At 44.9% G+C, this 25,560-nt stretch overlaps 1 protein-coding gene across 2 annotated transcripts; it reads left to right on the top strand.

Annotated features, from left to right (window-relative positions):
• The first annotated feature begins 453 nt into the window (after positions 1–453).
• Positions 454–25,560, top strand: slc35f4 (solute carrier family 35 member F4). Of its 2 annotated transcripts, none has more exons than XM_041275432.1 (7): positions 454–850; positions 22,373–22,673; positions 22,790–23,009; positions 23,478–23,603; positions 23,864–24,056; positions 24,473–24,562; positions 24,684–25,560. In XM_041275432.1, exons 1-7 carry the CDS (start codon positions 547–549, stop codon positions 24,923–24,925), a joined length of 1,476 nt encoding a protein of 491 aa, XP_041131366.1. In that variant the 5' UTR covers positions 454–546; the 3' UTR covers positions 24,926–25,560. The 2 variants fall into 2 exon arrangements, with proteins under 2 accessions (XP_041131366.1, XP_041131367.1); XM_041275433.1 differs by lacking the exon at positions 454–850 and adding an exon at positions 15,125–15,493 and having other exon boundaries at positions 24,684–25,554.

The raw sequence follows: 25,560 nt of genomic DNA, 5'->3' as shown, positions 1-25,560 counted from the left end.
TCACACGCTCCAACCCTTTGGCGTAATTTCAAACAAAAAAAATACATTATAACAAATTAAAATATGCGTTTCTTTTATGTAAAAAATGTATGGAAAAGGCATGGAATTTATTATTATTATTATTATTATTATTACATTGTTTTGGCGTGCTGTGTAGTGAACACACCTGACACAATATAACCCTGATTAAGAATTCAACACAATCTTATGCGACAGTTTTAATGTAATGTTTGATAATAAAATTATAATTTGTGTAAGAGCAGTGGTGACACTCATAATCAACAGAACTGGCATCGTTAAAACGCTGCGCCACACTGAATTGCACAGGGGATACAAAACAGCAGCAGGCAACGCTAAACCGTATGCATTTGGATAAGAGGTGAAGCGAGGATGAGGGGCGCCCTCTGGCGGCGACATAGACACATTACCTCCCCACCGTCCCCTCTCCGGTCACTCTCTGTCTCCTGTCATTGCGGAGCGCTAGTGTGTAGGAATGGGTCTCTTCTTGCGCTCTTCTCCCGCGTTGATATCATTGACTGTGTCCGGATGGTGAGCGCGGAGCCCCCACATCCTGCCCTGTGCCTGGCCGGACCTGCGATGGTCAGCACGGCTACTACCGGCGGTAGTGGCCGGGACGGAGAGGTGGAGAGTTTCGGACTGCAGCCGCTAAAAACAGCTGCGCATCTCCCGGGCAAGGGGTCCCCTTCCCGGCCGGAGAGCGAGCCGGACGGCCGCCCTTGTCTTGCTGAAGTCGTCAGACCCCCGACCAATGGAGTGCTCACCATTGAAGACCGGATCCTGAGGATCACTGGGTACTACGGCTACTACCCGGGCTACTCCAGCCATAAGAGTAAGTGCCCTACTCGGCTTTATTAGAGTGGAGGTTAAAGCAGCAGGAGATGTCTATCTCTCTGTCTCTATTGATAGCTGTATATGTGGAACAGGGCACTCGAGTGGACGGTGTCGCTCATTCATCGTGTTGTGTGTTTGGCACCACAGTGACACGAGAAGCACGCGTGTGTTTGGCACCACAGTGACACGAGAAGCACGCGTGTGTTTGGCACCAGTGACACGAGAAGCACGCGTGTGTTTGGCACCACAGTGACACGAGAAGCACGCGTGTGTTTGGCACCACAGTGACACGAGAAGCACGCGTGTGTTTGGCACCAGTGACACGAGAAGCACGCGTGTGTTTGGCACCACAGTGACACGAGAAGCACGCGTGTGTTTGGCACCAGTGACACGAGAAGCACGCGTGTGTTTGGCACCAGTGACACGAGAAGCACGCGTGTGTTTGGCACCACAGTGACACGAGAAGCACGCGTGTGTTTGAGGAGGGCTCGCTTTCTCGATCTGCTGAATGTAGATCATATAAAAGCGCGATTAGGTAAGAGAGAGAGAGAGAGAGAGAGAGAGAGAGAGAGAGAGAGAGAGAGAGAGAGAGAGAGAGAGAGAGTTTGTAACGAGATCGATTGTCGGTACTTATTCAATCTCAGGTTACACGACTGAGTCTGTATATACACCCAAACAATAAGTGAACAGGTCAGCTAATCTTAGTGGGATGATCTTCAAAAACAATTAGAGTATCTAATCAATACGGCTATACAATATATAGCACACTGTCACGTTATTATCACAATTGTGCTGGAGACAGCATTTGGCAGTATGGTAGTGTCTAGAGCTGAGAGTAATCTCTTTCCCTCTCCCCTCTGAATAGTATCGAAGCTGGCAATGCAATATGGCCTGAAGACTGTGGAAGGTCTGTGCTGACGTTAGCTTCATGTGTTGTTGGCTCTTACTAGCAAGATGAAAAAATCCTCTACCTGATGTCAGAGGAGAGTGGAGTGAGTCAGAGGTCTGTCACTGTGTCCACGCACGCCCAGCTGATCTATAACTTTCTTACCTCATAATAACAATCCCAACATCTACCTCATAATAACAATCCCAACATCTACCTCATAATAACAATCCCAACATCTACCTCATAATAACAATCCCAACATCTACCTCATAATAACAATCCCAACATCTACCTCATAATAACAATCCCAACATCTACCTCATAATAACAATCCCAACATCTACCTCATAATAACAATCCCAACATCTACCTCATAATAACAATCCCCCCCCAATCAAGTCCCAAACTCCGGACATCACCTCATAATAAGCCCCCACTAACATCCTACCGTTACTAACGTTACACTCAGTAGTATACAATAACAATTCCCAACATCTACCTCATAATAACCATCCCAACATCTACCTCATAATAACAATCCCAACATCTACCTCATAATAACAATCCCAACATCTACCTCATAATAACAATCCCAACATCTACCTCATAATAACAATCCCAACATCTACCTCATAATAACAATCCCAACATCCACCTCATAATAACAATCCCAGCATCTACCTCATAATAACAATCCCAGCATCTACCTCATAATAACAATCCCAGCATCTACCTCATAATAACAATCCCAACATCTACCTCATAATAACAATCCCAACATCTACCTCATAATAACAATCCCAACATCTACCTCATAATAACAATCCCAGCATCTACCTCATAATAACAATCCCAGCATCTACCTCATAATAACAATCCCAGCATCTACCTCATAATAACAATCCCAACATCTACCTCATAATAACAATCCCAACATCTACCTCATAATAACAATCCCAACATCTACCTCATAATAACAATCCCAACATCTACCTCATAATAACAATCCCAGCATCTACCTCATAATAACAATCCCAACATCTACCTCATAATAACAATCCCAACATCTACCTCATAATAACAATCCCAACATCTACCTCATAATAACAATCCCAACATCTACCTCATAATAACAATCCCAACATCTACCTCATAATAACAATCCCAACATCCACCTCATAATAACAATCCCAATCTACATAATAACATCCCAACATCTACCTCATAATAACAATCCCAACATCTACCTCATAATAACAATCCCAACATCTACCTCATAATAACAATCCCAACATCTACCTCATAATAACAATCCCAACATCCCACCATACCTCATAATAACAATCCCAACATCTACCTCATAATAACAATCCCAACATCTACCTCATAATAACAATCCCAACATCTACCTCATAATAACAATCCCAACATCCACCTCATAATAACAATCCCAACATCCACCTCATAATAACAATCCCAACATCCTACCTCATAATAACAATCCCAACATCTACCTCATAATAACAATCCCAACATCCACCTCATAATAACAATCCCAACATCTACCTCATAATAACAATCCCAACATCTACCTCATAATAACAATCCCAACATCTACCTCATAATAACAATCCCAACATCTACCTCATAATAACAATCCCAACATCTACCTCATAATAACAATCCCAACATCTACCTCATAATAACAATCCCAACATCTACCTCATAATAACAATCCCAACATCTACCTCATAATAACAATCCCAACATCTACCTCATAATAACAATCCCAACATCTACCTCATAATAACAATCCCAACATCCACCTCATAATAACAATCCCAACATCCCAGCACCTCATAATAACAATCCCAACATCCCAGCACCTCATAATAACAATCCCAACATCTACCTCATAATAACAATCCCAACATCTACCTCATAATAACAATCCCAACATCTACCTCATAATAACAATCCCAACATCTACCTCATAATAACAATCCCAACATCTACCTCATAATAACAATCCCAACATCTACCTCATAATAACAATCCCAACATCATACCTCATAATAACAATCCCAACATCTACCTCATAATAACAATCCCAACATCTACCTCATAATAACAATCCCAACATCTACCTCATAATAACAATCCCAACATCTACCTCATAATAACAATCCATCCTGCCGCATCTTACCTCCTGAGTAAACAATGTTCAACATCGTAGCATAAAGTATCGACTATGTTTAACATTGTACCGTCATTAATAGTATTATAGTTAGGGTTGTAGGTGGAGTATACAATCCCAACATTCCGTACGATGGAATAGCATCCCAACCTCGTGATAGGAGGAGTGTTGTAGGTGTGTTCCAGGGTGAAGGCCTGCTATTGTGAGGGCTCCCAACATCCACCTCATAATAACAATCCCAACATCTACCTCATAATAACAATCCCAACATCTACCTCATAATAACAATCCCAACATCCACCTCATAATAACAATCCCAACATCCACCTCATAATAACAATCCCAACATCCACCTCATAATAACAATCCCAACATCCACCTCATAATAACAATCCCAACATCCACCTCATAATAACAATCCCAACATCCACCTCATAATAACAATCCCAACATCCACCTCATAATAACAATCCCAACATCTACCTCATAATAACAATCCCAACATCTAACCTCATAATAACAATCCCAACATCTACCTCATAATAACACTCCCAGCATCTACCTCATAATAACAATCCCACCATCTACCTCATAATAACAATCCCAGCATCTACCTCATAATAACAATCCCAGCATCTACCTCATAATAACAATCCCAACATCTACCTCATAATAACAATCCCAACATCTACCTCTTAATAACAATCCCAACATCTACCTCATAATAACAATCCCAACATCTACCTCATAATAACAATCCCAGCATCTACCTCATAATAACAATCCCAACATCTACCTCATAATAACAATCCCAACATCTACCTCATAATAACAATCCCAACATCTACCTCATAATAACAATCCCAACATCTACCTCATAATAACAATCCCAACATCTACCTCATAATAACAATCCCAACATCTACCTCATAATAACAATCCCAACATCTACCTCATAATAACAATCCCAACATCTACCTCATAATAACAATCCCAACATCTACCTCATAATAACAATCCCAACATCTACCTCATAATAACAATCCCAACATCTACCTCATAATAACAATCCCAACATCTACCTCATAATAACAATCCCAACATCTACCTCATAATAACAATCCCAACATCTACCTCATAATAACAATCCCAACATCTACCTCATAATAACAATCCCAACATCTACCTCATAATAACAATCCCAGCATCTACCTCATAATAACAATCCCAGCATCTACCTCATAATAACAATCCCAGCATCTACCTCATAATAACAATCCCAACATCTACCTCATAATAACAATCCCAACATCTACCTCATAATAACAATCCCAACATCTACCTCATAATAACAATCCCAACATCTACCTCATAATAACAATCCCAACATCTACCTCATAATAACAATCCCAGCATCTACCTCATAATAACAATCCCAGCATCTACCTCATAATAACAATCCCAACATCTACCTCATAATAACAATCCCAACATCTACCTCATAATAACAATCCCAGCATCTACCTCATAATAACAATCCCAACATCTACCTCATAATAACAATCCCAACATCTACCTCATAATAACAATCCCAACATCTACCTCTTAATAGCAATCCCAACATCTACCTTTTAATAACAATCCCAACATCTACCTCATAATAACAATCCCAACATCCACCTCATAATAACAATCCCAACATCCACCTCTTCCCAGAATCTACTGGCATCTACCTCATAATAACAATCCCAACATCTACCTCTTAATAACAATCCCAACATCTACCTCATAATAACAATCCCAGGTAACAATCCCAACATCTACCTCATAATAACAATCCCAACATCTACCTCATAATAACAATCCCAACGACATTCATAATAACAATAACGTTCACGGTGAACTTTACAAAACGTAAGATGATTGTGAAGACCCCTGAGTTTCTAAGAGGCACAACACCAGCTATGATGAAAAGCTGTCTGTGTTGCACAATGGCGAGGCTCATTCTGTCCTGCCCACTGCTTACGAGGCAAAATACTTCATAAAAGGAGTGGCACAGAGTCATCGCTGTGTATTTCTGCAAACGTGAGCCAACCAGCCAGGCCTTTCACGGTTCATCCAGACACCGCACAGCCGTGAGTGACAGCCCATGCAAGGATACAAAAAACAGCACAACAAAATCTCTATGAAAAGACCTCAGCACACAATATGCAGTGTGGGGCTCTAAAATAAAAATAAAAACTGATCTGCACTGAACTGATCAGCCAAATTATAGCAGAGTGTGAAGACAGAATGTGAGGAAGAGAGAATTCCCCCTTCTCTCTCTCTCTCTCTCTCTCTCTCTCTCTCACTCTCTCTGTCTCTCTCTCTCTCTCTATCTCTCTCTCAACCTATTCACAACAATATGCTCTATTCCTAACAAACAGATTTACTCATGAATTAAAACAATAATAAAACATTTTAATACGTGGCTCCTCTGTTGCATGAATATCCGATAGTAATGCAATCCAGTGGTTTATAAGAATATTAAATGGCTTTGTAATTTAGCAACTTAGCAAATCATCAGACTTGAGGTTTCAGGGGGAAAAGGAGAGGGGAGGTTGTATTCCTTTTTACAGAGGGTCCCTGTTGTGTAAACAGAATAAATACATTTCCTCTTGCAGATTAGCAGTCTTATAGTGCCCTCGTGTGGGAGAATCGTAGAACTGCACCGTGAGGACAGGCCTGCAGCACAATGCCTTGGGCAACGTTCAGTGCTGCTGTTTGCATGTGATTTTGCGGTCATGTATTTAAATGAACAGAGTGAGAAAGAGAAATTCAATAAAAGCGATGATGAAGCCGCGTTTTTCAAAATGAGGGTACCTGAATTCATCTCAGGTGTGACGGTTGTTTTCAAACTAGGGGTTCTTGAATTCATCTCAGGGGTGACAGGTGTTTGGCAACGTGTAACGAACCTCACAGTGAATTGCTGTCACTCCTCTAAGTGTTAATGTATGCCTCTTGTTTGCTGTCACTCCTGTAAGTGTTAATGTATGCCTCTTGTTTGCTGTCACTCCTGTAAGTGTTAATGTATGCCTCTTGTTTGCTGTCACCCCTCTAAGTGTTAATGTATGCCTCTTGTTTGCTGTCACTCCTGTAAGTGTTAATGTATGCCTCTTGTTTGCTGTCACTCCTGTAAGTGTTAATGTATGCCTCTTGTTTGCTGTCACCTCTCTAAGTGTTAAAGTATGCCTCTTGTTTGCTGTCACCCGTTTAGGTGACCAGTAACCCTAGAGGTTAATGGGAGCTCCATAGCTGTCAGATAATGGGCCCAAGCCAGGAGAGTTCTGTACCTTTGTGTCTTGCAATAAAGCAATCAATTCCAGAACACTGGGGTAAAACGATCAATTACAGAACACTGGGGTAAAGTGATCAATTCCAGAACACTGGGGTAAAGCGATCAATTCCAGAACACTGGGGTAAAGCGATCAATTCCAGAACACTGGGGTAAAGCGATCAATTCCAGAACACTGGGGTAAAGAGACAGATAGACAAGTGCAGGTTCACCCCACTATACCCTTACAACAGATTCCACGCTGGAGCTTGAAAACATTATTATTATTATTATTATTATTATTTTATTATTATTATTATTATTATTATTATTATTATTATTATTATTATTATTATTTATTTTTTATTTATTTTTTATTTATTTATTATTTATTTATTATCAGACACCCTTATCCAGGGCAACTTACAGCTGTTACAAAATATCACAATACAAAGTATCACATTACACAATATCACTCACCCATACCTATTGCACAATATCACTAAATGTATCACAATGAACAACCTATCACATTTGCACACAATACCACTAAATATCAATAACAATATCCACATTGCAAAAGACTCACTAAAATCACCATTGAAACAATATCACATTGCACAATATCACTAAATATCAATTTTGCACACAATATCAAAATCACATTGCACAATATCACATGTCGCAATTGTCACATAGCACATATGGGTCAATTCACATGGCACAATACCACTAAAAATAAACATTAGCCACATTGCACAATATCACATACAATATCACATTGCACAATATCACTAAATATCACATTGCACAATATCACTAAATATCACATTGCACAATATCACTAAATATCACATTGCACAATATCACTAAATATCACATTGCACAATATCACTAAATATCACATTCACATCGCACAATATCACATTGCACAATATCACTAAATATCACATTGCACAATATCACTAAATATCACATTGCACAATATCACTAAATATCACATTGCACAATATCACTAAATATCACATTGCACAATATCACTAAATATCACATTGCACAATATCACTAAATATCACATTGCAAAATATCACTTAATATCACATTGCACAATATCACATTGCACAATATCACTAAATATCACATTGCACAATATCACTAAATATCACATTGCACAATATCACTAAATATCACATTGCAAAATATCACATAAATATCACACATTAAATATCACATTGTACAATATCACATTACAATATCACATCACATTACAGAACACGAGCGGTTATAAAGTACAGTACAAATATCACATTTGTCAAGTAAATCAATTACATCACAAAGTGAATTCAATTATCACTAAATATCACATTGCACAATACATTACTAAATATCACATTGCACAATACAACTAAATATCACATTGTCAGTTTCTGTTGTATCACTGGGGGGCAATATCACATTGCACAATATCACTAAATATCACATTGGCCCATATCAGGAGAGTTCACATACCTTTGTGTATCACAATAAAGCAATCAATTCCAGAACACTGGGGTAAAACGATCAATTACAGAACACTGGGGTAAATTGATCAATTCCAGAACACTGGGGTAAAGCGATCAATTCCAGAACACTGGGAATTCAGCAAAATCAGTAGAAAATAAGATCTGTATTCAAATAAGAGCAAAATAAAGAATCAAGTTTAAATAATTACATTTAAAGTGAATTCAATTAAACTGATAGTAAAGATATTAATATCAGTATAATTACATTATTAGAAGTAATCACAGGATCATTTTTCACAGCAACCACACAAGCTTGAAATTCAGTGTCAGTTTCTGTTGTAGTCACTGGGGGGCAGACTATGCATACTGAAGAATTAATGATCTTGTGAAAGGCGTTGTTCTTGTTACCTCTAGCTAATCAAAATTAATGACGAGAGGTGATTCAGAGTGGATCGTGTTTCACTGCTTATTGAACACTAGCTTTCGAGACCTGGCAGGTCCCTTGCTGTGTCCAGCCCGGTGTGTAAGGACCTGGCAATAAGGTGACCATATGGCACTTTGTTCAGCTGGACAGTTTGGTACAGTTCAGGCTTTTCAACTCACAACCCCAATGCATTTTGGTCTGTTAAACCTGTCTCAGGTACCATTCATTCCTTTGAGAGAAGCAGGACTACACTTACCAGAATGCACTGGGGTGTGAGTTGAAAAGCCTGAACTGCTCGCTGGACATGGAGCCACGTGATCACCTTCCTTATAAAAGCACAGCAAAGTGGAATTAGTATGGCTGCCATGTTTACATCAGAATTATTTTTGTAAATGTGTAAACCACTTCCAGTAAACAAAATGGGCGTGGCCATTACTACATTACTATACTAAAACTATATATTGGTATATTACATTAATATAAAAAGTACCTTTCAACTCTAATCTACAGTACATAATATACCTTTCTGCAAACCTTGCCCCTTGACGTTAGTTTTCGGGTACCGTCATGCGCGTTTTCAACCCGAGGCGAGCGTGACCCTGTAGCATTCATATTTCATTTTTCAACCCGAGGTGAGCGCTTCGTCCTGGGTTGAAAATTGTCAACCTACTTTCTGTCAAGGCTGAGTTCACCCCGGTAAAACAATTTCGTCTCGGATTGAACCTGTCAATGTGAAAGCGCTTGCTGTCTCTCCATCGGTTCCTGGTGGGGTCGGAGGTGTTTCTTAGCTAATCCACCCCTCCATTTCCCTTCATTTGTGCAGCGAGAGGAAGTGTGCGAGTTGTGATGGGGTCCTAATGGAGACAGGCAGGTGGCATTATTGAGGAGCGAGACTGGCATGCCAACACAGGGGGAGAGGAAGAGAGATGAGAGGGAGAAGGAAAAGAGAGAGAGGGAGGAAGGGAGAGAGGAGAGGGAGAGAGAGAGGGGAAGATTTTTGAGAGGGGTAGAGAGAGAGGGGAGAGGGGGAGAGAGAGGGGAGGGAGAGGGGAGGGAGGAGGGGGAGAGAGGGAGGAGAGAGAGAGAGAGAGAGGAGGGAGAGGGGAGAGAGAGAGAGGGAGAGAGAGAGAGAGAGGGGAGAGAGAGAGGAGAGAGAGGGGGAGGAGAGAGGGAGAGGGGAGAGAGAGAGGGGAGAGAGAATCCCCTCGGGGCTGGGGATCCCTCCCCCCTCTCCTCTTCATTTGGCAGCCGCTCCCGATCTCTCCCCCTTGCCCTATCCCTCTCTCCTCGATGAGGGGGGAGGGGAGGGAGAGGGAGAGGGAGGGAGAGAGGGAGAGAGAGAGAGAGGAGAGAGAGGAGAGGGGAGAGAGGGGGGGGGAGAGAGAGGGAGAGGGGAGGGAGAGGGGAGAGGGAGAGGGAGAGGGAGAGAGAGGGAGAGGGAGAGAGGGGAGAGGAGAGGAGAGAGGGGAGAGAGGGGAGAGAGAGAGAGAGAGAGAGAGAGAGAGGAGAGAGAGGGGAGGGGGGAGAGGGAGAGAGGGGGGAGGGGAGAGAGAGAGAGGAGGAGGGAGAGGAGAAGCTGAGGGGAGAGAGGGTGGAGAGACAAGGAGAGAGGGAAAGGGGGGTGGGAGGGGAGGAGGAGGGGGGACGGAGGATGGGAAAGGGAGAGGGGGGAGGGAGAGGGGGGGAGAGAGGGAGAGGGAGAGGAGAGAGGGGAGAGGGAGAGAGGGGTTTCTCTTCCCTCTCTCTCCCCTGTATCTGTTTAGGGGGGGAGAGGGGGAGGGGGGAGGGATAGAGGGAGGGAGAGGCAGAAGCGTACTAGAGCTCCTCCTCTTCTCCCTCCTCTCTCTCTCCCTCCTCTCAATCTGATCATGTTCCCTCCTCCTTGTTCTTCTCTTCCCTCTCTCTCCCCACGTGTATCTGTTTAAAATAACCATGATTCTCAGTGATAAGCAACAGCCAGGGAACTTGTAAACGAAGCGTACGAGCTCTAGAGCTCCTCTCTCTCTCTCTCCTCTCTCTCTCTCTCCCTCCTCTCCCCTCCTCCCTCCTCTCTTCCTCCCTCTCTCCTCCCCTCCTCCCTCCCTCTCTTCCCCTTGTCTGTGCAAACACCGTCAGTGATAAGCAGTCATGTCTGCAGCCTGGCAAAGGCAAAACCATGCAGCCCCCTCCCAATATAAACAGTGATTCTGACCACCACCTTATGAATATCAGTACAAATTCAATCTGCCCACTAGAACTTCAAAAGCGACTGATTAAGGGCAGTTTTGAGTAAATGTGCTGCTGAGCTGAGAGTGGAGTGTGGACACTAGTGCTCATTATTATTAATGTGCTGGTAATGACAGTGCTGCAGAGCTGAGAGTGCTGCGTGTACACTAGTGCTCATTATTATTAATGTGCTGGTAATGACAGCGCTGCAGAGCTGAGAGTGCAGTGTGGACACTAGTGCTCATTATTATTAATGTGCTGGTAATGACAGCGCTGCAGAGCTGAGAGTGCAGTGTGTACACTAGTGCTCATTATTATTAATGTGCTGGTAATGACAGCGCTGCAGAGCTGAGAGTGCAGTGTGTACACTAGTGCTCATTATTATTAATGTGCTGGTAATGACAGCGCTGCAGAGCTGAGAGTGCAGTGTGTACACTAGTGCTCATTATTATTAATGTGCTGGTAATGACAGCGCTGCAGAGCTGAGAGTGCAGTGTGTACACTAGTGCTCATTATTATTAATGTGCTGGTAATGACAGCGCTGCAGAGCTGAGAGTGCAGTGTGTACACTAGTGCTCATTATTATTAATGTGCTGGTAATGACAGCGCTGCAGAGCTGAGAGTGCAGTGTGTACACTAGTGCTCATTATTATTAATGTAGTGCTCATTATTATTAAGGTGCTGGTAATGACAGCGCTGCAGAGCTGAGAGTGCAGTGTGTACACTAGTGCTCATTATTATTAATGTGCTGGTAATGACAGCGCTGCAGAGCTGAGAGTGCAGTGTGGACACTAGTGCTCATTATTATTAATGTGCTGGTAATGACAGCTGCAGTGTGTACACTAGTGCTCATTATTATTAATGTGCTGGTAATGACAGCGCTGCAGAGCTGAGAGTGCAGTGTGTACACTAGTGCTCATTATTATTAATGTGCTGGTAATGACAGCGCTGCAGAGCTGAGAGTGCAGTGTGTACACTAGTGCTCATTATTATTAATGTGCTGGTAATGACAGCGCTGCAGAGCTGAGAAAACCCAAAACAAACTGCTAAGGTTCATAGGCAGCGTGCAGAGTGCAGTGTGGACACTAGTGCTCATTATTATTAATGTGCTGGTAATGCAGCGCTGCAGAGCTGAGAGTGCAGTGTGTACACTAGTGCTCATTATTATTAATGTGCTGGTAATGACAGCGCTGCAGAGCTGAGAGTGCAGTGTGTACACTAGTGCTCATTATTATTAATGTGCTGGTAATGACAGCGCTGCAGAGCTGAGAGTGCAGTGTGGACACTAGTGCTCATTATTATTAATGTGCTGGTAATGACCGCGCTGCAGAGCTGAGAGTGCAGTGTGTACACTAGTGCTCATTATTATTAATGTGCTGGTAATGACAGCGCTGCAGAGCTGAGAGTGCAGTGTGTACACTAGTGCTCATTATTATTAATGTGCTGGTAATGGCAGCGCTGCAGAGCTGAGAGTGCAGTGTGGACACTAGTGCTCATTATTATTAATGTGCTGGTAATGCAGCGCTGCAGAGCTGAGAGTGCAGCGTGGACACTAGTGCTCATTATTACGCTGACGAACGCACAGTCACAGCAAACAACTCTTAATCCCTGGTTAGCCCTCATGTCACCATGCTTTCCTGTATCTCCCTATGAATCCTGCGCCTCACTGTGCTGCAGTCTCCACTCTTTCACAGTGAACTCTTTCTGGACTGAAGTCATCGAGGCTTCCCTGAACAGCTCTTTACTGGAGAGATGCTGCCGACTGCAGAATCGAGCGTGGACCCCAGCCAGGGTCTACAGTACGGCCCGTACAATATTACACAGGAGGCCGCCGCTAATTGCTTGCTGGTACAGTTTAGTCTTGCTTTTTTGCTTTCTTTGAAGCCTGGTAGTACTCATGTGACATTTTACATCCGGCAGCCTTAGTGCTAATGTTCCCAGGCAGCGCTTTCTTGTTGCAGAGCCAGCTTTGCTATTACTTCTTCCACTGTAGGGTTACACCGGGACTGACAGGCAGGAATTCAGGGTGTACCTCAGCAGTGCTACAGTGCGCCCCTCCTCGCTCGCTGGGACACCGTCCCAGAATCAGAAGGGAGGTTTAGGTTTGATTGTTAAACTTTGTCACTGGAATGTGTGTTCAGGTTTGTGGGGGTGGTCCAGGCCAGACAGGCAGCACTCAGGCTAGTGGCTGATATTGCAGAGTTCTGACCTGCTCCACACTCAGGGGCTGGATATAGAGGCTGCTGATTGACAGGCTACTCTCTGACCTGCAGCTCCATTGTCAGGTTACTCTCTGACCTGCAGCTCCGCAGCCTCGCTGCTCCACGCTCAGGGGCTGGATATAGAGGCTGCTGATTGACAGGTTACTCTCTGACCTGCAGCTCCGCAGCCTCGCTGCTCCACGCTCAGGGGCTGGATATAGAGGCTGCTGATTGACAGGTTACTCTCTGACCTGCAGCTCCGCAGCCTCGCTGCTCCACGCTCAGGGGCTGGATATAGAGGCTGCTGATTGACAGGTTACTCTCTGACCTGCAGCTCTGCAGCCTCGCTGCTCCACGCTCAGGGACTGGATATAGAGGCTGCTGATTGACAGGTTACTCTCTGACCTGCAGCTCCGCAGCCTCGCTGCTCCACGCTCAGGGGCTGGATATAGAGGCTGCTGATTGACAGGTTACTCTCTGACCTGCAGCTCCGTTGCTGCAGGACCTGTTCTGTCCATTACTGACTTCAGCAGGTATAATAACAATCACTGGCCCAGCGCATAGCGACTCCACTGCAGGGTTTGCACCATCTCTAAAGAGAGAACTTTGCAGATCTAGCAAGGTGCACATCCTGTACATACTGTAGACTCTCGAATGACCGTGCTTCACTGGTTTTTTTTTTAGGTTTTTACAATGTGGTACTTGTCTGTTATCCTGTTCAATAAACAAACAGAACGACTGTTTTCTGACTGTTACATAAAACACTCCCGCAGCAGCAGAGACAGTTTCTGCTGGATTCGTGTGTCTCATCGTACAGACCTCTGCGTTGTTAGCTTTTGCTTGTTCCAACAGCCCTGGATTTTGTAGCCTTGTCTCTAGTTGCAGAAACAACAATACTGCTATAAATATATTGCACTTTGTGTGCTGAAGCATAATTAGCAGGCTACCAGCTCTGAATTTCATTTGAAACAAAAACAGTAGAATGCTGAGTTGCTGGGAGCAGGAGAAGGAGAGGGAACCAGGGGAGGGGGGGCTAGGGAGAAAGAGAGGGAGTGAGAGAGTGAGAGACAGAGGAAGGGAGGCTATAGAGAGAGAGAGGGGGCGGGGCTGGATGTGTGACTATAGCAGCTAGCAAATGCCTCGGTAGCAGCAGAACTCCAATGCAGACTCAGCCTGCAATATCAGTCTCCCCGGGAGAGAGAACAGAGCTAGCGGGAGCATGCGAAACTGAGCACTGAGCACTGAACCTGGACGCAGAGCACAACGCAAGAGGGACCACCAAACAGCACAGCCCTCAGAAACAGAGAGGGAGCGAGGGCAAGGTGGAGATAAAAAAAAAAACAGAAGAGGAGAGAGATAAAAAACTTGAGCACGGGGAACAAAGACAGAAATATACAGCAAGGAGGAAAGAAAGGAGAGATACAGAGAGAAAGAGGGAGATACTGAGCAGGAGAGAGGCAGAGAGAGAGAGAGAGAGAGAGAGAGAGAGAGAGAGAGAGAGAGAGAGAGAGAGAGAGAGAGAGAGAGATAGAGAGGACAGTGAGAAGGCTTGTCAGAGAGTCCGAGTGCCAGGGATGTGTGAAGAGAGAGCTCAGGGCCACAGTGTGGTGGGTGTGTGAGGAGAGAGACCAGGGCCACAGTGTGGTGTGTGTGTGTGAGAAGAGCGATCAGGGCCACAGTGTGGTGGGTGTGTGAGAAGAGCGATCAGGGCCACAGTGTGGTGGGTGTGTGAGGAGAGAGCTCAGGGCCACAGTGTGGTGTGTGTGGATAGTCTCGACAGCCTGTTCGTATCGGAGAGATCGAGTCTGTGGAGAGCACGGAGTCCCAGGGGAGAATGAAGAAGCACTCTGCCCGCGTGGCACCCCTCAGATCCTACAGCGCCTCTGTGCTTTCCTGCACCGTCTCTGAAGGTAAACATCGAACGTTCAGTACACTGGACAGTCAGATAAGTCTCCCAGACATACCAGACAGTTTTTTTATGTTTTATGCATTTTGTTTTTTAGTTTTTAAACCTTGATACTAAGATGTGCTCAAATACTTTTCACGTAAAACATCTGATTGATTCTTTGAATTTAAAAAATACATAAATAAAGAAAAAAAAATAATGACCTGCAGAAGATGTTTTGGGGGCTGGATCAATGGTGATTAGGTTTGCTGTTTCAGTTTTGAAGCAGCCAGTGATGGCACAGGGTAAAATCATTCAACTAGGAGCCTCTCTGAGTCTGATAATAAACTAGAGGCCAGGGACAGGTGACAGTGTGCTTGACTTTGAGTTGTTTAACCCTGTAGGTACACTGGAGTGACAGTGTGTTTAATCCAGCCCTGTAGTCACGCTGGGGTGACAGTGTGTTTAATCCAGCCCTGTAGTCACGCTGGAGTGACAGTGTGTTTAATCCAGCCCTGTAGTCACGCTGGGGTGACAGTGTGTTTAATCCGGCCCTGTAGTCACGCTGGGGTGACAGTGTGTTTAATCCAGCCCTGTAGTCACGCTGGGGTGACAGTGTGTTTAATCCAGCCCTGTAGTCACGCTGGGGTGACAGTGTGTTTAATCCAGCCCTGTAGTCACGCTGGGGTGACAGTGTGTTTAATCCAGCCCTGTAGTCACGCTGGGGTGACAGTGTGTTTAATCCAGCCCTGTAGTCACGCTGGGGTGACAGTGTGTTTAATCCAGCCCTGTAGTCACGCTGGGGTGACAGTGTGTTTAATCCAGCCCTGTAGTCACGCTGGGGTGACAGTGTGTTTAATCCAGCCCTGTAGTCACGCTGGGGTGACAGTGTGTTTAATCCAGCCCTGTAGTCACGCTGGGGTGACAGTGTGTTTAATCCAGCCCTGTAGTCACGCTGGGGTGACAGTGTGTTTAATCCAGCCCTGTAGTCACGCTGGGGTGACAGTGTGTTTAATCCAGCCCTGTAGTCACGCTGGGGTGACAGTGTGTTTAATCCAGCCCTGTAGTCACGCTGGGGTGACAGTGTGTTTAATCCAACCCTGTAGTCACGCTGGGGTGACAGTGTGTTTAATCCAGCCCTGTAGTCACGCTGGGGTGACAGTGTGTTTAATCCAGCCCTGTAGTCACGCTGGGGTGACAGTGTGTTTAATCCAGCCCTGTAGACAGTGTGTTTCATTTTCAAAATGAACTATCCCATTGAAGGATGCTGGTGGGGTTGAAAAGTCTGGTGGGACTGGCAAAATATTTACTCCATTTTGTTTTGGTTTTGAAAACCTGTTCAGAAATGCTTTTGTTTTTTATTGTCTTTTAGTCGTCAGTGCGGTTATTTTAAACACAAGCGTGGGACAGCTGCATTAAAACAGCTGCATTAACACAGATACATTAAAACAGATACATTAAAACAGCTACATTAAAACAGCTGCATTAACACAGATACATTAAAACAGATACATTAAAACAGCTGCATTAACACAGATACATTAAAACAGATACATTAAAACAGCTACATTAAAACAGCTGCATTAACACAGATACATTAAAACAGATACATTAAAACAGCTGCATTAACACAGATACATTAAAACAGATACATTAAAACAGCTGCATTAACACAGATACATTAAAACAGATACATTAAAACAGCTACATTAAAACAGCTGCATTAACACAGATACATTAAAACAGATACATTAAAACAGCTGCATTAACACAGATACATTAAAACAGATACATTAAAACAGCTGCATTAAAACAGCTGCATTAAAACAGATACATTAACACAGATACATTAAAACAAATTCATTAAAACAGATTCATTAAAACAGCTGCATTAAAACAGATTCATTAAAACAGATATATTAAAACAGCTGCATTAAAACAGATACATTAACACAGATTAATTAAAACAGCTGCATTAAAACAGATGCATTAACACAGATACATTAAAGCAGCTGCATTAAGACAGATACATTAAAACAGATACGTTAAAACAGCTGCATTAACACAGATACATTAAAACAGATACATTAAAACAGCTGCATTAAAACAGCTGCATTAAAACAGATACATTAACACAGATACATTAAAACAAATTTATTAAAACAGATTCATTAAAACAGCTGCATTAAAACAGATTCATTAAAACAGATATATTAAAACAGCTGCATTAAAACAAATACATTAACACAGATTAATTAAAACAGCTGCATTAAAACAGATGCATTAACACAGATACATTAAAACAGCTACATTAAGACAGATACATTAAAACAGATACGTTAAAACAGCTGCATTAACACAGATACATTAAAACAGATACATTAAAACAGCTGCATTAAAACAGATACATTAACACAGATACATTAAAACAAATTCATTAAAACAGATTCATTAAAACAGCTGCATTAAAACAGATTTATTAAAACAGATATATTAAAACAGCTGCATTAAAACAGATACATTAACACAGATTAATTAAAACAGCTGCATTAAAACAGATGCATTAAAACAGCTGCATTAAAACAGATGCATTAACACAGATACATTAAAACAGCTGCATTAAGACAGATACATTAAAACAGATATGTTAAAACAGTTGCATTAAAACAGCTGCATTAAGACAGATTCATTAAAACAGATTCATTAAAAAAGCAGCTGTTTTCTTACGAAGGAGTCACTTTTAACTCTTAACTGGGACAGTCCAGTGTTGATTTCCGTGTGACCTGCTGTAAGTTGTCGAACCCGGAGCCGCGCTGACGATGCAGTTCATTGACCCCGGGGAGCCCAAGCAGTGACAGAAGTATCGGCGAGTTCTGAAACGGCACTATTTCATTTTTGAAGTCATGAATTTGTGTCGTTGTAACAACTTAATGAAAACGTGCACCAGGTAAAGTCAAGGACAGCTGCTGCAGCGCGGGTAGTAAAGGATGACTGTATCTCTGTGAGACAGCGCAGCAGAGAGAATCACAAGACCAGGCTGTAGTTTTAATAAACGGGATGCGCAAAGGGATCGTTCTGCCCGTGGCACTAATTACCCAACATGCCTGGTGTCACAGAGCGTTTATCTAGCATGTTGACACTAATGCTGCCGAGTCCATCTGAGTCTGTCACCTAATACTCCCCAGGATTTATTCCTAGTGAAGATATTTACACTGAACAAAAAAATAAACGCAACATGCAACAGTTTCAAAGATTTTACAGTTACAGTTCATACAAGGAAATCAGTCAATTGAAATAAATTCATTAGGCCCTAATCTATGGATTTCACATGACTGGGAATACAGATAAGCATCTTTTTGTCACAGATACCTTAAAAAAAAAGGTAGGAGCGTGGATCAGAAAACCAGTCAGTATCTGGTGTGACCACCATTTGCCTCATGCAGCGCGACACATCTCCTTCGCATAGAGTTGATCAGGCTGTTGATTGTGGCCTGTGGAATGTTGTCCCACTCCTCTTCAATGGCTGTGTGAAGTTGCTGGATATTGGTGGGAACTGGAACACACTGTCGTTCGTACACGTCGATCCAGAGCATCCCAAACATGTCTAGTGACATCTCTAGTGAGTATGCAGGCCATGGAAGAATTGGGATGTTTTCAGCTTCCAGGAATTGTGTGCAGATCCTTGCGACATGGGGCCGTGCATTATCATGCTGAAACATGAGGTGCTGGCGGTGGATGAATGGCACGACAATGAGCCTCAGGATCTCATCACGGTATCTCTGTGCATTCAAATTGCCATCGATAAAATGCAATTGTGTTCGTTGTCCGTAGCTTATGCCTGCCCATACCATAACCCTACTGCCACCATGGGGCTCTCTGTTCACAACGTTGACATCAGCAAACCGCTCGCCCACACGATGCCACACACGCTGTCTGCCATCTGCCCGGTGCAGTTGAAACCGGGATTCGTCCGTGAAGAGCACACTTCCTCCAGCGTGCCAGTGGCCATCGAAGGTGAGCATTTGCCCACTGAAGTCAGGTCAAGACCCTGGTGGGGATGATGAGCACGCAGATGAGCTTCCCTGAGACGGTTTCTGACAGTTTGTGCAGAAATTCTTCAGTTGTGCAAACCCACAGTTTCATCAGCTGTCCGGGTGGCTGGTCTCAGACGATCCCGCAGGTGAAGAAGCCGGATGTGGAGGTCCTGGGCTGGCGTGGTTACACGTGGTCTGCGGTTGTGAGGCCAGTTGGACGTACTGCCAAATTCTCTAAAACGACGTTGGAGGCGGCTTATGGTAGAGAAATGAACATACCAATCACACTGCCCCTCTCTCACTGCCACTATATCAATCACATTGCCCCTCTCTCACTGCCACTATACCAATCACACTGCCCCTCTCTCCCTGTCACTATACCAATCACACTGCCCCTCTCTCACTGCCACTATACCAATCACACTGCCCCTCTCTCCCTGTCACTATACCAATCACACTGCCCCTCTCTCACTGCCACTATATCAATCACACTGCCCCTCTCTCCCTGTCACTATACCAATCACACTGCCCCTCTCTCACTGCCACTATATCAATCACATTGCCCCTCTCTCACTGTCACTATACCACTGCCCCTCTCTCCCTGTCACTATACCAATCACACTGCCCCTCTCTCACTGCCACTATACCAATCACACTGCCCCTCTCTCCCTGTCACTATACCAATCACACTGCCCCTCTCTCACTGCCACTATACCAATCACACTGCCCCTCTCTCACTGTCACTATACCAATCACACTGCCCCTCTCTCACTGCCACTATACCAATCACACTGCCCCTCTCTCACTGCCACTATACGAATCACACTGCCCCTCTCTCCCTGTCACTATACCAATCACACTGCCCCTCTCTCACTGTCACTATACCAATCACACTGCCCCTCTCTCACTGCCACTATACCAATCACACTGCCCCTCTCTCACTGCCACTATACCAATCACACTGCCCCTCTCTCCCTGTCACTATATCAATCACACTGCCCCTCTCCCCTTACCCTTACCCTAATCACACTCTCCCTATCCCATCCTCCTGCCCTCTCCCAGTCGCACTGCTACTCTCCCCTTACTCCTACCCCAATCACACTGCCCCTTTCCCCTCTCCCTCTCTCCCCTCTCCGCTCTCCGTCTCCCCCTTACTGGCACAAAGTGCAGGCGACAGGAAACACCGTGGGGAGTGAATGAAAGTGCTGAGGTGGGTAAAAGAACCACACTTGATTCATCCTCCCAGCTCCTGTGTAAAGTGATCAGTGCTGGGAGCGCAGTGTAATGCATCACGCTCGCTGAGGGACCCGGGATCGCACTGCACTGGGACCCCAGCCAACCCCCTCTGCGCAGAGGGAAGGAGCCTCAGGATGTGGGACTTGTGCTTCATAAGCTGAAACAGAAAAAGATAAAGGATAGAAAAATCTTGATCCTTTGGGGGTAGTTGGGGTGTGCTTGTAGTGGCGTTACAATTTCAGAATTGAAGACATATTGGGACATATTTACAATCATATTTTCAAAGAGCTGACACAAGTCTTTATTTAACAAAAATGAAAACTAAGTAACACACAGCACTGCTTGTAGCATTTTTGTAGGATTTATTTTCTTTGTTAAAATAAATAAATAAAAGAATCTTGTGTCCATTTAACAGGAACGGCATATATAAACAAAGTGGGACATCAACAAGGATGCAGCTTTATCAGTAACAAAAGTATAAGAATATAAATATAAGAAACTTTCTTTCTTTCTTTCTTTCTTTCTTATAAAGCTAGGCTAAACTATTGATTGTAGAACACTGCAGATTTAACTAGGTACTGTTTCCCCCCCGCCCCCCTCCTGCCCCCCCACCTTGTGGTTTTCACATATAGCTTACTCAGCCTCTGTTTCAGTGCCTTGTAATAGAAAACGCCTGAACATACACAAAACAAAGTGCTTAACCCCCTCTGGACGGCAGCCTTGCGCAGCATGCGTGTGTTTTTGGCAGGGAGTGAAGTATCCGATTGAAAGAAAGGAAAGACGAGATCTTCAGAGAGGAACCGTCTTCATTGCAAAGCTGCTGACGCCAACAGCAGCACCATCACAACGTCATTTTGTGCAACCCTTAACATTTCCCTTTGGAAGTGAGCACTTAGAGGAAATGAACGATGTAGACAGCATCAAGGGTCTTACTAGAGTACTACACATAACAAGCCAGGGGAGCACAGTGACGCCACATGTTACATGCACCCCTATGTCATGCAATGCTGTGATCAATCGTGCCGTGATGCTGTGATGCTGGTAAAGATCATGTATGATAAGGTGAACCCGGTTGGATTGATCGGTTTAATTGAGCAAGTTGCCACGAAATATCCAAAAGCTTCTGCAAAAAAAAAAAAACAGGTTGAAAAAAAGCCACCCAGGCGAGGCCCTTCTGCTGAACTGAGGGAAGCGTTTGGCAGCCGGAGGCTGAAAGCTGGGCTTGTTTCGGGAAACGCTCGTGACAGACTCACTGCTTCAGCTCTTGATTGATTTCTTCAAGGCTACACTGCTGAAAGTCTGTCAGTCGCGTTCCATTGCCCAGATCAATAATCATGTGTCCTTTGGTTTGTCTCAGAATAAATACAAATATGAAACTGTCTCATGACTTTGATCCAATACAGAGACACTGGCTTTGTAAGCCTGCCTGGTATGATGTGTGAGTTGAGTGTAGGTGCTCAGGCAGAGCAAGATGTTCAGTTGCCCATGTCCTTGGATTTTTTTTCTCAGGTACCAGACAATCGCTGAAGTTCTCATGTTCTCCTATTCTCCTATTCTCGTGTTCTCATGTTCTGTGTTCTCGTGTTTCTCATGTTCTCATGTTCTCATGTTCTCATATTCTTGTGTTCCTGCAGGAGAAGATGGCTTGGACTCCCCTGCAGAGACAGCAGGCAGTCAAGCAGCTGGAGCTCCCTCACAGTGCCAGTCCTGTGCCTGCACTGCCCTCAGGGTGCTGGGCTCACTGCTGGTGGTGCTCTCCATCTCCTCCTCCTGGGTAGGCACGACGCAGGTGATGAAGCTGACCTTCCAGTCCTTCTCCTGCCCCTTCTTCATGACCTGGTTCAGCACCAACTGGAACATCCTCTTCTTCCCCATCTACTACTCTGGGCACCTGGTCACAGGCAGCCCCAAGCAGACCCCCATCCAGAAATTCCGGTGGGTTCCTCTCTCCTGGCGAGTATTTAACCCGAACCCGAACCTAATCCCTGCCCCCCTCCCCCCCCTAAACCGAACCCGAACCCTAATCTAATCCCTCCCCCCTATCCCCCCAGGGAGTGCAGTCGTATTTTTGGCGAGGACGGGCTGACGCTCAAGCTCTTTGTGAAGCGCACAGCCCCCTTCTCTATCCTGTGGACCCTCACCAATTACCTGTACCTGCTGGCTCTGCGCAAGCTGACCGCCACCGATGTGTCGGCGCTCTACTGCTGCCACAAGGCCTTCGTCTTCCTGCTGTCCTGGATCGTGCTGAAGGACCGCTTCATGGGCATCAGGGTGAGGGGTGAGGGAGGGAGCACCTAACCCAGCCACATCATTAGAGCGAGTGCTTAATCAATCTGTTTCCTAGACCTCATGAACTCTGACCCTGACCCTGCTCTCAAACAGCAAGCGTTTCGCTCCAGTCCAGAAAGATGTCCAAACAGTTCCGGACTTTACTGTCAGGCTCCCGGAGTAAAGAAACACTTTCAGTTTGCCCAGTTTTCTAAGCATGTCATTCCTCTTTAACACGCTATCAAGTGTGCTCCCTGTTCTTCTCTCTTGTGGTTTCTGCTTGTTTTAGGAAGCTTACTAACTATACCAGTAAAGTCCTTCTCTAGCAGTGCCTGCCAGTCCCTTCAGTGCGTTCTTCTGATTGCAATGATTCCAGTTGAGCGTCTTTATTAAGATCAATAAAACAGAGCTGGAGCTGACTGGAGGACTCTTGCTATCCCACAATACTCTGTCCTGTGCTTCTGCCCACAGATAGTGGCAGCCATCATGGCGATCACGGGCATTGTGATGATGGCATACGCAGACGGTTTCCATGGAGACTCCATCATAGGCGTGGCCCTGGCGGTAGGCTCCGCCTCCACATCAGCACTCTACAAGGTGAGAGTGTTAACCCTTACTGTGCCGGGAACAGACTTCGTCAACGTGATCACAATCAGTAACGCAAACAAAATGTCTGTGTCTAATTAGGGAAGTGTCCCCCTGTCCCCCTCTCTCCCCCTATCCCTCTCTCTCCCCCTCACCTCTCCCCTCACCCCCTCTATCCCAGGGTCCTCTCTCTCCCCTGCCTCCCTCTATAAGGGGACAGTCCCTCTCTCTCAGAGGCCCTGCCCCCCCTCTGTCCCTCTGTCCTCTGGCAGGTCCTGTTCAAGATGTTCCTGGGCAGTGCCAACCTGGGCGAGGCAGCGCACTTCTTCTCCACCCTGGGATTTTTCAACCTGATCTTCATCTCCTGCATCCCCCTCATCCTCTTCTTCACCAAGGTGGAGCACTGGGGCTCCTTCTCCGCCCTGCCCTGGGGGTACTTGTGTGGGGCGGCAGGGCTCTGGCTGGGTAAGTCCCCGCGCTGACCTGCAGCACCTGTGGGACGTAGCATTATAAATTCAACTTCCAATACTTTACTGTGTGGGGCGGCAGGGCTCTGGCTCCAATATGAAAATATTATAGAAGGCTGGTGTGGATATATATATAACTATATATATATATATATATATATATATATATATATATATATATTATGCATATCAGCCGGGGAGAGGAGGAGTCCTCACACTGTAGCTCTCCATCTGTCGCTAATGACACAGACTTTTCATAAAAATTGAGGCTTTGAACTCCGACATTTTATTTGTAATCTTATGGTACCGTCCACAAACATGTGAGACAGTGACACAGTGTGAGTGTGTCTCATGGGTGTGTGTGCGTGTGTGTCTCTGGGAGCGGTTGTCTAACCCCCCCCCCTCTCTTTGCAGTGTTCAACATCCTGGTGAATGTAGGGGTTGTCCTCACCTATCCCATCCTCATCTCTATCGGCACCCTGCTCAGTGTGCCAGGCAACGCAGGTACAAACACCCCCTCTCTCACTCCCTCTCACCGGTGGAAGCACAAGGTGATCTTCAGTGTGGTTCCTCCATCCCTCTCTCACACTGTCTCGGTGTCTCTCCCCCTCTCTCCCCCTCTCAGCGGTGGATGTCTTGAAGCATGAGGTGATCTTCAATGTGGTCCGCCTGGCCGCCTCCTTCATCATCTGCCTGGGATTCCTGCTGCTGCTGCTGCCGGAGGAGTGGGACTCGATGACGCTGCGCTTCCTGTCTACGTTCGCTGAGAAGAAGGGGGAGGAGCCCGGCGAGGAGCTGTCCGAGTCCAGCGTGCACACGCGCAGCCGCAGCCGCGCCAATGGAGCCGTGTCCATCCCGCTGGCCTGACCCCAACCCCTGACCCCTCACACTGGCCGGCGCACTCCCAACTCTCAAACGCACATTCCCACAGTAACAGCGCCAGGGTTAGAGACTCACACCAGCCCTGGGGTTCAGAGCTCAATCCTGGTGTTACTGAAACGGTCGGGAGCCAGGAGTTTGAGCAGTAAGGTATTAACGAGCTGCCTGAAGAGCTCCAGCTCAGTGTGATCTATCATTCACAGCAGATTCTGCAGCGTGTCTGACAGCTCATATTCCTGCCACCTGGTCCTTTCATCATTATCCCTAAAGAAGAGGAGTTCCCAATCCCTGGACTCAGAAGTGTCTAACCCTGAGCAGCTGTTGCAATATTCACAATGGTTTAGAAATACATTTTATGACAGAAAAAATGGGATGTGTGCAGAATAATTAGAGTTTTTTTTGTATCTGGGTTTGCAGGAGACACAGCCCTTACACTAGAAGTCCTGCAGTTTCATTGCAAAGCCCAGCGTGACAGGAATCATGCACCCCTCCATTTCTTTTTGAGACACTTTGTCTTGTTTTATTTTACCCCCCCCCCCACACACACCACGGACTGTATTCTGTGAAAATATATCTATTATTATTATTATTATTATTATTATTATTATTATTATTATTACTGT

This window comes from Polyodon spathula, chromosome 17, assembly GCF_017654505.1.
Source record: "Polyodon spathula isolate WHYD16114869_AA chromosome 17, ASM1765450v1, whole genome shotgun sequence".
NCBI classification, from domain to species: domain Eukaryota; kingdom Metazoa; phylum Chordata; class Actinopteri; order Acipenseriformes; family Polyodontidae; genus Polyodon; species Polyodon spathula.
Note: the sequence above shows the minus strand (reverse complement) of the source record. Positions and strands in the feature narration are given on the sequence as shown.